This window comes from Poromitra crassiceps, assembly GCF_964638095.1.
Source record: "Poromitra crassiceps genome assembly, chromosome: 3".
Taxonomy (NCBI): Eukaryota; Metazoa; Chordata; class Actinopteri; order Beryciformes; family Melamphaidae; genus Poromitra; species Poromitra crassiceps.
The window spans coordinates 42,770,795-42,785,383 of record NC_139625.1 but is presented as its reverse complement, the minus strand read 5'-3'; the positions used below and the strand labels follow the sequence as shown (position 1 = coordinate 42,785,383).

Below are 14,589 nucleotides of genomic sequence, written 5' to 3'. Positions count from 1 at the left end.
GACGTCTGGTGACCTTAACTCATTGGCTGCCAGCCATTTCTGGAAAACGGACACTCCCAGTGCCAGCCCTTTCAGAGCGTTTTCAGTGATTTCTCAAGACCCACAGAATATTGTGTGATATTACTATGTAAACACCGAACACGCCCAAAGAACGATGAGACTCTCTTGTATCATCAGCAAAAAAAAGTTTATTTATATCATTTTCCGTTCTTTAGTTATCAGCAGTAGAAAATAGGTTGGTTTCACCAAAAACAGATGTTTCAAACTAGAACCTGAGATAATGAGCCTTTTGTGAAATGAAGCATTTCAAGCACATCACTGACTCTGAAGCTAATATTTTCTGATGTAGTGACACCTCAAATATCTGAACAGTAATTTACTTCAATAAAACAGCAAAAACAAAGGAATTTTGATGGCAAAATAATATTTTTTAGCTGCAACCAGCAGCGCTGGCCCCTGCGTGCGCAGACCCTACACCTTCTTGCTGGTCTTGATTTACTGCTGGTGGGCATCAGGTATTCCAGCTTGTGTTTGCCAATCTGTCCATCGAGCCTGCTGTCTGGGTCGGTGTTGTATGGTGCCCTGCGTGCCCCACCCCCCTCAACTGCAAACTCCTCCTCCGTGGGAGTGTCTCTGGTGGCTCTCTGTTGCACGTTTGCTCTGAATTTTCTGCTGCACGTTTCAAAGTGCGCTGCACCCAGCGTCTATTTTCAGAGCGCTCCGCCGTTTTTGTGCGCCGGCTCCCAGCGCTCCCAGCTGAGAATAATTTAACTTTTCAGAAAGACGCTCATGTCGGGTGCTCCTTTTCTGGCAACTAATCATATGGAGAAACTATCGCAACAGAGACAGAAAGGCTCAATTGTGGGAGCAGATTGGCTGCTGTTCACAGGCACAGCTAACGTTAGCTCCAGCATGCATCGGTTTCCGTTTCCCCACGGCTTCTTCTCTGTTTTTTCCTCACCTTTCTCTAATCTGGAGAGCACTGTCGCCACCTAATGGGTCCGTAAAATAGCTTATACACCTTCAAAATCCCCCATATTTTTACAGGAGATGCATCAGGCTTTAATCCACGTCCCACCGTCAAAAAACGCAATTGACGTCTTTAGACGTCAATTACGTTACTATTTGAATTGACGTCTTTAGAAGTCAATGGCACTCAATGAGTTAATTTACACTTTAACTAGGGTAATTACGTTACGGCGGGGCGGCTCTCTCATGTACGCGTGCTGCTTACTCGTCCGTTCTCCCCACTGTTTTTTGAATTGAATTGAATTATTTATTGAACAGAAATAAAAGCATACAAAACGCATACAATTCCAACTCTGTCAATGGGACAGGCACAAGAAAGCTCAAGAGCTTGTTTCCATTGTGGTCCCAGAAGTGTGAGTGTATAGGTCAGTGCATGACAATGTGTGCAAATGTATGCCTGTGTGCAAAAACATAAAACATGAAGAAAACAACACGTACAGTCACACACATAAACAGATAGCAATATAACCTAATCTAACCTAATGGGGGACACCTATAAAAGGTCACTCTAAGACCATTTTGTATAAGACCATTTTTTAAAGCATTTTAAGATTAATAAAAGGTCAATCTAAGACCATTTTGTATAAAACCATTTTTTAAACCATTTTTAAAATTTGTCAAGGAATCTATTGCTTTCAGTGCTGATGGTAGAGCATTCCATTGAACGGCGGCAGAGTATAAAAATGAATTTTTCCCCATGTTGGTTCTGAATTTAATGGGAACCAAATCCGTGGAGCTCCCCCTGGTGGAGTACCTGTGTACTTCACTGACATTGGAGAAGTACCCCAATAAGTAGTTTGGGACTGTCCTGTTCTTGATCTTGCGCACCATGCACATTTTAATGTGTGAGACTCGATCTTCCACCCTGAGCCATCTAAGACCAGAGAAGTGCTCGGGGAGGAGATGAGTCATGGGGTGGAGATTGAGGAGCAACCGGATTAATTTGTTCTGGGAGGTCTGGAGTTTGATTTTAAGTGCTTTGGTGGTGTTTGAGTACCAGGAGATACAGGCGTAATCAAAATGGCACTGGATGAGTGCACCTGCTAGCACTTTCATAGCCTCTCTGTTGATAAATGATGATATTCTTGCTAGGAATTTTGTTTTTTGGTTGACTTTAGAAATCACCTTTAGAGCCATTTTCTCACCAGAGAGTTTATTGTCCAGGATGTACCCCAGGTATGTGACCTCGTCTTTATTTTTGATTTTATTTGCACCTACATTAAAGGCCGGCTTTACCGTGGGGAATATGAATATATATTAATTCTTAAAAAATCTTAAATTTCGAATCCGTTGAAATTTTTGAAATTGCTTGTTCACAGCCAGAGAAAAAAAAAAAAAGGGCCAGGTGACGCGTTTCGACGCGAAACGCGTCACCTGGCCCTTTTTTTTTTTTTTTTTTTTTTTTTTTTTCTCTCTGGCTGTGAACAAGCAATTTAAAAAATTTCAACGGATTCGAAATTTAAGATTTTTTAAGAATTAATATATATTCATATTCCCCACGGTAAAGCCGGCCTTTAATTGAGAAGCCAGGAGATTTTTTGAGATTGGCGCTTGACCCAAACAGAATTGATTCTGTTTTCCCGAGGTGTAGAGATAGTTTGTTATCAGATAGCCAAGTGCCAATTTTCTCTAGTTCGGCGCTAAGGACGGTTTCAACCAGCAATTTGTCCCGGTGTGAGAATAGGAGAGCAGAGTCATCTGCGAATAAGAATAAATTGCAGTTGCTTGCCGATTGCATGTCGTTCATGTATATGAGAAAGAACATAGGCCCCAAAATGCTTCCTTGAGGGACCCCACAGTTTACTGGTAGAGGGGGGGACAAGGTACCATTTACATCTACCACCTGTTCTCTTCCCTCCAGATAGGACCGAACTATTTGCATGATGTGCTGTCAAAGCCGATGGCCCCCAACTTACTCAGCAAGATGTTAAAGTTAACGGTGTCGAATGCCTTTTGCAGGTCTAACATGACCATGCCACAATAATTGCCCCTATCAACCTCCTGTCTGATGTGGTCAGTGAGGAATAGCAGACAGGTGTCCGTGGAGTGTGATTTTCTGAAGCCCGATTGGAATTCAAATAGAAGCTTGTGTGATGTTAGATAGTTATTTGTTCGAAAATTAACCTCTCTATGACCTTTGAGCTGTAAAGTCTCTCTGGAGGCTGTGACTACTGGCTACTAAAGACAGCAGCAATTAACTTATTTCAACACCTCCAAAAAGCACAGAGTGTGAGCACTGAGCAGCATGTTGCACTGCGGGCTGTGCAAGATAACGATTACCACAACACACGCGCGCACGTGCGTACACAAACAAAGACGTTATCACCGGACGGTGAAATGTTGCCTTTATAGTTCACATAACAACAAAACAACACGTGAGGCCACCGAGTAACGTTACCAGGACTCACCTCCAAAAGAGCACAGAGTGCTCGATCAAATCCACCAGTGTCAAGTGACTGCAGGTTAGCAAGCAACAGCCAGGAAGTTAGGCATAGCAAGTTAGGCAAAAACAGGAAGTTGGCTTGTTCTGCCTTCAGAGTAAAAGCGTAATTTGTCACTTATGAAAAAAAGAGCTCTGCAGGGCAACAAATGTTTAGAGAAGTATAATAGTATAAAGAAATTGAAAATCGAGTTTTGAGAGAAAAAATCGTCAATTTAATTTGTAGGCAAAATCGAACAGCCCTACAGCCCACCCTCCTGCCCCCGCGCCGGAGACCGTAGAAGTTTTTTATTATGAACGATTTTATCTCCCCAAAGCGTCAACGCTCTAAATATGGCTTTCGGGACAGCCCTAAAATTAACACTTTTTGATTCGATACAACACTGTGGTCTTGATGCAAGTTCATTCAGGAAAAACTGCAATTAACAGGGTTCTGCCAAGGTGCTGGAAGTGCTTGGATTTTGAGGAAAAAAATTAAAGTCCTGGAATACCTTGAAAATAGCTCCTTTTTTAAACAAGGTGCAGTGTTTCCCATACATAAAGGAATTTGTGGCGGGCTGCCACAAAAGGATTTGGACTGCCACAAAAAGAATGAATAAGTGTCCAATAAATGTTCATGTCATTCTGGCCAATACTTCTGTTATAGCATTTCAGTCTGGAATATGGAATATCTTTCAATAATCTATGATTTAGCTGCTAAATTGTCAAATACCGCCATCTGCTCGCTACCCAGGCACTTATGTATGTACCGTAATTTCCGTACTATAAGCCGCACCGGAGTATAAGCCGCAGCAGCAAAATTGCCTGTTTGTTACATATATAAGCCGCACCGGACTATAAGCCGCAGGTGTTTTAATGTTTTTTTTTTTTTTTTTTTTTAATTGTGTTTTAATGTTTAATTACCATATGTAAGGGTTCGTGCACAGAGGGGATTGTCGGGAAAGAGATGGCTGTTTGAGGAAGCTCCCATTTATTAACATTTCAACAAAACAACATAACACAACACCACCTGTGTTTTTTTTTACAGTGCACACAGTGTCCGCGGTGTGGTGAAAAGAGGGCAAGAGAGGAAATTAAAACAGAAGTGGATTTATAGTTAGAAAGAGTGCTAAAGAAGAGAGAATTCCGTTTTTTATTTATTTTTTTGCTGAAAAAATCCATAGATAAGCCGCACCGTTATATAAGCCGCAGGGGCCAAAAAACGGGGAAAAAGCCGCGGCTTATAGTCCGAAATTTACGGTACTTAACCTAACTAACTTAACTAACTATCCGGTGTGCACAACATTGTCAGCCTAAACTCCGGCTGACACCCCAAAAACCTACAATCCGCTACAGAAAAATGTATATTGTTTAGGGGTGTCACGATACACTCAGTTCACGATACGATACGTATCACGATACTGGGTTCACGATAACGATACGATACGATACGATTTTAACAATATTTTTTTAAACTTGAATAATGACAATATATGACTGGAAAAGTAGTATTTTATTTGAAATGCACAAATACAAAACATGCTGTTGTGGGAAATTGTTATTACAATAACAACTAGAAAAAACATGAGATTGGAGATAAGGCTTATCTTGAAATAGAATGAGTTACACCGTCACTTAGATTTACTTTGAACTAAAAGGTTTCTCAGCAGTATAAATTCTCATTATGCATCTTCAGTTTTTCTTCAAACTCAAACAAGACTTTTCTTAATCTATTTTTTATGCATCTTCAGTTTTTCCTGTCAAGTAAACAGTTTTGCCAGAAACTCAATTGAATGGTTTCTCTCCTGTATAACTTCTCATGTGTCTCTTCAGAGACTTGTTCAACTGAACTACTTTCCACACATTGAACTTCAACAAACAAAGACGTTTCTTAGTCTATTTTTTGAATTTTTTTTTTTTTTTTTTTTTTTTTTTTTTTTTTTTGCGATATGAGATTTCATCTCAACGATACATATCGTGACGTTTTACTATCGCGAAATTTCGTGGGACGATATATTGTGACACCCCTAATATTGTTTGTTTATTAACTGGCCCCTCGCCTTCTATCATTTCACGAAAGTGGCAAAGCAAGTTGAGTATCCCTGACCTATAGGGAGAAATTTTGTTTGTCATTGTAAACCCACAGCACAGTAATGATGACATGTATAGATCTAGCCTTTTAATTTTGCTCTTAAGCTTTCTCAAAGTACACCAAATTCATGCATTTTACTTTAAAATGTTTAAAAGAATCTTGCGGGGGGGCATGCCCCCGCACCCCCCTAGGGGGTCTGCGGTCCCCCACCACAAATACTCAAAATCCTGTGGGAAACACTGAGTGCTTAAAAGTCCTTGAATTTCACATGAACCACATACCGCTGTCTGTCAGTGACTGTCACGTCTTCTATTTTGACCAAAGTTGGCATTAAAAAAGACAAAAGGTGCTTACTGAGCACAGGAGGTTTTTCTAGTGAGGGAGAGGAAGATGGTGGTCCTCCCATTTTTTAGAAGTGATTGGGGATTTTATATATTGACATCAAAATTCCACTTTGCTGTGATGTCCTGACAGTAATATATAGACTTACACGACAGTAGCAGCATATTATATTTTCCCCTTCTTTTTATTTATTTGTTATCAAGCAGTAAGTTAGCTCACAAGCCAGGCAGTCGTTGCATTGTATTACACGAGCCAACAAGAGTGGGCGGCCGCTAGGGCTGTGCCGATTCACTTATCTCCCGATTCGATACTATCACGATACTTGGGTGCCGATTCGATATATATTGCGATTCTTAAGTACCGTAATTTCCGCACTATAAGGCGCACCTGAGTATAAGCCGCAGCAGCAAAATTGCCTGTTTGTTACATATATAAGCCGCACCGGACTATAAGCCGCGGGTGTTTTGATGTTTAATTACCATATGTAAGGGTTCGTGCACAGAGGGGATTGTCGGGAAAGAGATGGCTGTTTGGGGAAGCTCCCATTTATTAACATTTCAACAAAACAAGCATATCCCGCTGGGGATCTTTTCTTTTGGCATTGTGAGACGCTTAAAAATCACCATCGGCGGGAGCTTTACTCCAGATGCTGTGCAGCCAAGAACACAAGTGAAATTCGTTCTCTCGTGACCTGTGGTTCTCAACGTGATGGACGATTCACCTTTCTTGTTAACAGTCCTAGTGAGAGGCAGGTCGAACGTCAAAGGCACTTCATCCATATTTATGATCTGCTCCGGTCCGATGGAATATTCCTTGATCTTTCTTTGTGTGAATTCGCCGAAGTTTGTAATTTTCTCCTGGTAGTCGGGAGGGAGTTGCTGACACACAGTCGTCCGCGCCCTGACGGACAGTCCCTTTCGTCTCATAAATCTGAAACACCAGGATGGTCCACCTCTAAAATGTTCAATTTTCATTTCGGTGGCGACTGTTTTGGCCTTCAGTCGGATCTGAACGGTGGACACACCTCGGCCGTCTGCTCTCTGTGTCAACACCCTGATGCCAAGGTTACGTGCTGCTGCTCGATTTCCTTCTTTCCTTCTTCTTCTCGCCGCCATCGTCGTAACACAGCCAGTTCTCCATCTTTTGAAGCATGATGTTAGATTACAACGAGCTAGTTGTGTGGCTTAGCCTTCCAAAATGTTGCCGTTAGTTTTTTAGAATGTAATACATAGAATTGGGAATGTTACATTCAATTTCATTCAGACTGTCTTTCAGGCTCAATCGCTGCCATTTTCCCCCTGGAGCGAGGGAGGAGGGAGGGTGTTTTACTGTAGTGGCTGAGAGAGCGTAGTGGCACAGTGCTCCAATCAGGTCGCGAGGCACATTTTTTGCAACATCATCCAATCAGGGTCTCGCTCTCGTAATGTCTGTCTTGCTCTCGTTCTGCCTCATACCAACATCCATAGATTTTGGAGGTCCCCGAGCGGCCGTTAGCTGATAAAATCCATAGATAAGCCGCACCGTTATATAAGCCGCAGGGCCAAAAAACGGGGAAAAAGCCGTGGCTTATAGTCCGAAATTTACGGTATTGCGATTCTACGATTATTGCGATTCGATATTACGATTTATTGCGATTTTTGTTTCTTTTTTTCTTTTCTTTTTTCAGTTTGTTTGCTTTTTACACTACCGTAGATTAGAACATGGGAAAAGTTGAATCATACACTAGAGACTGTATCATGAGTAGGGCTGGGCGATATAGTTAAAAACAGGGGCGGACTGGGATCATAATTCAGGCCGGGCATTAGATACCAAGCAGGCCAGGCCGATATGGGCCGACGCGCGTGAAATTTGGGCCGTTTGAAGCCCAATTTGGGCCGTTTGAAGCTCAATGTGGGTAGTTTGAAGCCCAATTTGGGCCGTTTGAAGCTCAATTTGGGTCGTTTGAAGCCCAATTTGGGCCATTTGAAGCCCAATTTGGGCCAAGTCCAATTTTACAATGAGATGCACCCACTTTAACCCTGAAGTGTAATTATTACTTCAGACTAACTACCGTAAATTCCGGACCATAAGGCGCACCGGTATATAAGCCGCAGCAGCAAAATTGACTGTTTTTTACATATATAAGCCGCACCGGACTATAAGCCGCGGGCGTTTTGATGTTTAATTACCATATGTAAGGGTTCGTACACAGAGGGGATTGTCGGGAAAGAGATGGCTGTTTGGGGAAGCTCCCATTTATTAACATTTCAACAAAACAAAACAAAAGTCAGGTCACTAATCCCCAGACAAAATCACACAACAATAGGCTATATGTGCAGCAAACGGCTGTAACCAGAGAAGTCAAGTCACTAATCCTCGTCTTCCTCTTCTTCCTGCGTACTGAAACCACCAAAGTCCTCATCTTCAGTGTCGGAAACGAACAGGTTCAGGGTGGCTTCGTCAACCACTCTCCTCTCTCCTTCATTGTCACTCAAAACCAACGAACTCCTCTTCGTCACTGTCGGTGTCGGCATCGAACAGCCTCTGAAGCCTCTGACGGCCCTCAGCGCCAGCTGTGGCGGCGTCATCCTCTTCATCCCGCAGCAGTCCAGCCTTTTGGAACCCGTTGGTGATTGTGGATGTTTTCACACTCCTATAATATTCCGTGATCTTCCTTTGTGTGAATTCGCCGAAGTTTGTGATTTTCTCCTGGTAGTCGGGAGGGAGTTGTTCAGTAGTTCTCGCCCGGACGGACAGTCCCTTTCGTCTCATGAATCGGAAGCACCAAGATGGGCCACCTATGAAATGTTCAATTTTCATTTCGGTGGCGACTGTTTTGGCCTTCAGTCGGATCTGCACCGTGGAAACGCCTCGGCCGTCTGCTCTCTGGGTCAACACCCAATCTTCAAGGGAATCTTCAAGTTCGGGCCATCTGCTTTTATGACCTCTGAAGGACTTTTTGGTCTTCTTGCACTGAGACAGTTCCTCCTGCTGCACCTTCCAACGCCTCACCATTGACTCGTCGATGCCCAGGTTACGCGCTGCTGCTCTATTTCCCTCTTTTAATGCGAGATTGACTGCTTTCAACTTGAAAGCTGCGTCGTGTGAATTTCTGCGTACCTTCCCCATGGTAAGTGAGAGAGAGTTGCTTCTACTGCTCGTCTTGTTGTGATTCCGGGCTGCTGATGAACTTTGAACCGGTAGGAGTAACCGGTTGATTTCCGCCAATGATGTCAAGTCTTTCATACACAAAGGCAATTCAAGGTGCTTTACAAAAAAATAATCGAAAAAACAAGCAGCAAAGCAATGCACATAAAATGTGCTGATGAAGCTGTGTAACCTGTAAAATCCATCGATTTTGGAGGTCACCGAGTGGCCGTTTGCTTACCGTAATTACCATATGTAAGGGTTCACGCACAGAGGGGATTGTTGGCTGTTTGAGGAAGCTCCCATTTACCGTATTACCGTAACATTTCAACAAAACAACATAACACAACACCACCTTTGTTTATTTTTACAGTGCACACAGTGTCCGCGGTGTGGTGAAAAGAGGGCAAGAGAGGAAATTAAAACAGAAGTGGATTTATAGTTAGAAAGAGTGCTAAAAAAGAGAGATTTTATTTGTATTTTTTTTTTTTTTTTTTCTGAAAAAATCCATAGATAAGCCGCACCGTTATATAAGCCGCAGGGCCAAAAAACGGGGAAAAAGCCGCGGCTTATAGTCCGGAATTTACGGTAATAAAGTAATAAAACCACTAGTAAACCAGTAGGCAGCGCCTGGCCTGCTCTTCAGTGAGTGGCCTGACTGCCGGCAATTTTTTTTTTTTTTTTTTTTTACATTTTTTGTATGTTGATATTACGTTGATGACAGTAGCTGATAGTCACTTCCCCTGTATATGACAGCTACTGTCACCAGTACAGTAGTAGATTTATTTATTCATCAAACCTTTTACTGACAAACTAAGTGTAAATGGCTTACTTTATTTTGAGGTGCATTGCTCAACCAGAAATTATTCCCAGATCAACTCTGTTTCTCCTGGGCCTTAAATGCACCAGATGACAGCTGTTTAATCCATCTTATTTGTTTGTTTAAATAATGCACATTGTTTATTCAATCTGCATTGAAAATGTGCAAAAATGTGGGAAAAAACAGCTTCTCACAACCGTTGTAGCCTATAAGCCAGTGGTTTTCAAAGGGGGGTCCCCAGCAAAAAGGGGGGATAATCTATTTTCACTATAATTCCATCCATAAGTAACACAATCTAAGCTAGTGTAGAAGTGAGTACCGTAACTAAGCTAATAATAACCATAACAGCACAAATAATTGACAAAAATATCGGAATAAATATACAGTATTTACTCTGAGAAATGAAATAATGAGAAAAGGAACAATTATTGATGGTTAAAACTGAATAATGACATCACAACAGTCTAATCCTAATGCTAAATTAAACTGAGATATTCCTCTAAATCTGTCTTAAAACTGCAAAAGAAAAGAAAAAAAACACCCACATCTTTTTCCTCCCTTGCTTTTAAGCTCAGGAGCCACTGTTAAGGCTGAATTATGCTCACCCTGCCGTGAAGGGCGCGGGGGTGGAGCGAGGGCCGGGCGCGTCAAATGACGTAAATTTGTTGGGCGTGGTTATTCGCTAGCTCCGTCTGGCGCTCGCCTTGTGCATGATTTTTTTTCTAACAGCGCGAGCAGCGCACGGCTTCTCTCCAAACATGGCCGCTTTCAAGCCACTGAACCCTGAACACTGAGCTGTGTTTTCGCCACATTCCTTGACCCATGTGGTAGGCTATAAACTTTGATTTGCAACTGTTCGTTTTTAGTAATTTTACCAAGTAAATGTGTTGTGTTGAGAGCATTATTGAGAGAGATTAAAAGCAGCACAGAGTAGGCTATCACGGCTGAGAAGTAAAACGGCTTTCAGTAAAAACAAGTTTGGTGATTTGATTCCTTCATGTGCTGATGTGCAGTCGTTTGAGAGTGAAAGCGCACTCAGTACTGCACATAATAGCGTTTCATTGCGACTTTTCACGGGCTGTTCTCACCATTGTACAATACATGCTGATCACTTTCTGAGTATAATGGCATCTGCCCCAGCGCGAGGTCTGCACGCAGACTCGCGGGCCCCCACCCCACGGAGCTTTGCTCGAGTATAAGAGCACCTTTACTGAGGTATGAGCATCTGTTCAAAGTCAAAGCAATCTTTAGACAAATAGTTTCCCGTCCCATTCACAAGATTGATAGTAGAATTAACTTGTTAAAGACCAAATGTAATATAATGCAAATTTGATGCCCCTTTTGGGCCAAATTTATATTTGAAAATCAATTATTTGATTTGCGTGAAGTCCTTGAAAATGAAAAAAAAAGCAGGCATAATAAGATACAGCAGAAAGAGCAGGACCTGCTGCCGCTGAAGAACACTCTGACCTGAGTGCTGGTTATAGACAAAGTGGAATCGATGGTTAGACTTAATAATGACATCACAACAGTGTAATCCTAATCTTAATAATTCTCCAAATCTGGCCGACCTTTGGTCACCGGTCGGGGGTGGGGTGGGGGGGTCACCGGCCGCTGCTTCAACTCCACCGCTGCTACTTGGAAACACTGATATATATATATATAGCATTAGTTTGCGTCCAAGTTTGCATCCAAGTTCATCACGACATTAAAACTTCACTCAGTCAGCGGATCTGGTTTGGAAGTCGTCGTTCAGTTCGACTGAAGTTGAACTACACCCGCTAGCTGCAGCTGCAGTATCTAGCCGCTTGCTTGTGTAGCTCTCTCTCTCTCTCTCTCTCTCTCTCTGTGGAGGTCACGAGATCTGTGTGGGCTGGAAGGATTTCTACACCAATTTTACTGACTTCTTTCTTTGTGTGTGTGTGTGTGTGTATGTTGTGTTCATGCTGTGTGTGTGTGTGTGGTCTCTGTGTGTGTCTTGTATATCTGTGACTGTGTTGTGTGCGTTTCTTTTCTTCGTGTGCGTCTGGTTTGTGTGCATTTGGTTTGTGTTTGCAGACGTGCCAGCGCCAGAGCAGCCGGAGCTGTTCCTGAAGAAGCTGCAGCAGTGCTGTACGGTGTTTGACTTCATGGACACGCTGTCAGACCTGAAGATGAAGGAGTACAAGCGTTCCACGCTCAATGAGCTGGTGGACTACGTGACGGTCAGCCGCGGCTACCTGACCGAGCAGGCCTACCCCGAGGTGGTCAAAATGGTGAGGGGAAAGGGGCGGGGCTACCTGACCGAGCAGGCCTACCCCGAGGTGGTCAAAATGGGGAGGGGAAAGGGGCGGGGCTACCTGACCGAGCAGGCCTACCCCGGGGTGGTCAAATGGTGAGGGGAAAGGGGCAGGGCTACCTGACCGAGCAGGCCTACCTCGAGGTGGTCAAAATGATGAGGGGAAAGGGGCGGGGCTACCTGACCAAGCAGGCCTATCCCGAGCTGGTCAAAATGGTGAGGGGGGAGGGGCGGGGCTACCTGACCGAGCAGGCCTACCTCGAGGTGGTCAAAATGGTAAGGGGGGAGGGGCAGGGCTACCTGACCGAGCAGGCCTACCCCGAGCTGGTCAAAATGGTATGGGGGGAGGGGTGGGGCTACCTGATCGAGCAGGCCTACCCTGAGGTCATCAAAATGGTGATGGGGAAGGGGTGGGGCTACCTGACCGAGCAGGCCTACCCTGAGGTCGTCAAAATGGTGATGGGGGTGAGTGACACACACCAGAGTTTCCGTGCCAGTCAAGGTGTCCGCCAGATTTCAGTCTCCCGGACAAATGGAATAGATTCCGGTCAACTATTAGATCTGTGTTTATTGATCTTAAAAACAGTTGATAGCATGCTATAGCCTATATAATCTCAACATTATGAGCCAAAATGCAAGCTTCGGGGGGGAGAAATGCATGTCTCTATGCCGCGCAGCATCAACGCTGATGCTTTCGTGCTCAGTCTCAGGCAAGAGCCAGCAAATTCCACGGAGGGGCTTGTTAAATGGAGTCCGCAGGGGGGTTTGTCTGAAACGACGAATGAGAAAAACGAAAGAGGAGTCATAAAAAAAAAACTGGTGGATATAGGCTAATGCTCACATTACTGGCAAGTGAGTTGTCAGATGAAGGCTACAGGTAACTAACTAGGGGTGGGAATCGTGGAGTAACTCACGATACGATATGGTCACGATACTTGGCCCTCGATAACGATATTATCACTATACAGCGATTCTGCGATAATCGATATATTGGAAGAAATTTAACCTACGATACATCACGATATCTGTGTAACTGAAGAGAAAAAAATACCCCTAAAAGGCAAGAAGCAGGTATTATGTATTTATTAGCAGAATTGACATGAACTCTCTCAGAGTTCACTCACTCACTCATACCATTTTCGATACCATGGAGGAAAAATTACACATTAAGTCTTTTTATTATTATTATTAAAACAAGAAAACCTATATAACCTACCTATATAACCTATCAGTGTATCGATAACGTATTGCAAGTGGAAATATCGCGATACCGTGAGTATCGATATTTTGTCCCACCCCTATAACTAACAATAATAGCCTATTCTTAGCTTTTCTTCCATCAGTTTAAAGTTTAAGCAAATATTCCCAGCTGAGCTCATGTAGTTTAATTAGCCTATTGTCCTGAAAGTGAGTTTGAGCACTGCGTGTCAATCATCTGTAGTCTGCTTTTAATAACAATATTGTTGTCATTGACAACGTTGGACCCGCTTGGTTTCAGAAAATATTTTTTAAGGTTTTATTCATGTCTCATCTCTCTCATCCAGGTAGATTAAGGGCCGCCCAGGTAGATCATTTATGTAAAAAAAGAAGAAAAAGGACCAATATAAACTACCAAATGGACCGGACGTGACTGGAAAGCTTGCATAATCCACTAACAAACTAGGTTAGATCAACCAAATCTGTGTTTTTATTTTACTATACAACATGGTGCTAATAGTGTTGGCATTCTCCATCCACATACTGTTCAAAGGTCCATTATGTAAGATTTTTGGCCACTAGATGTCATGCTGGAGCTTTAACATCAAAACGAAAACACAGTCTATAAACATATCCACGGCTTCCAATGCCACGGTAAACACTCGCATTGCTCTGCTATAGCGTCTGCCATCTACACTATGCAACCCCAGACACTCATCTGCTATCAAGACATGCAGAGCAAGCGACACAGCCGACTTACCGCACAGTGTAAACAAACAACCAGGAAACACGTCGCAAACTGCGATACAAACAGAGACCAACCTTATTTTCACAGCCATCCGCGCTTTATTTTCCCAATCACAGTCACTGCTTGATCCAGTATGCTGTCAAGCCTAGCTGGGTTGCTCTTTGTCCATTTATAAACACGGGGAAGAGCAAAATCCACAGAAAAAAAGCAGGAGCCTCGGCCCGATGAAGCAGCAGGCTTGAATCGAAAAGCTGTGTTTTCACAACACAGAGAGGGGGCGTGGCTTCTTTTACTGCTCAATACATTATAACTCTCCTGCCTCACTAGATATACGGTGTATAATAGTGTTTTGCGGGCATGTAGTAGGGCTGAATATCGCATTTAGTGCCTTTAACGTTAGCATTTGACCTAACGCTACTGTAACAAACATTACTATCAATCAATCAATCAACTTTATATTTATATTGCACCAAATCACAACAAGTTATCTCAAGGCGCTTTACAGATAAAGCAGGTAGGTCTTTATTTTAGACCCAAC

At 43.1% G+C, this 14,589-nt stretch overlaps 1 protein-coding gene across 5 annotated transcripts in view; it reads left to right on the top strand.

The window, feature by feature from the left end:
- The window catches only part of ppp2r5eb (protein phosphatase 2, regulatory subunit B', epsilon isoform b), a 151,462-nt gene that overhangs the window by 73,501 nt on the left and 63,372 nt on the right, over window positions 1-14,589 (top strand). For all 5 annotated transcript variants that reach the window (XM_083633778.1, XM_083633779.1, XM_083633777.1 and 2 more), the window contains exon 3: window positions 11,887-12,083. In XM_083633778.1, coding sequence (XP_083489904.1) covers window positions 11,887-12,083 — 197 coding nt within the window. The remainder of the gene's footprint in view (window positions 1-11,886; window positions 12,084-14,589) is intronic.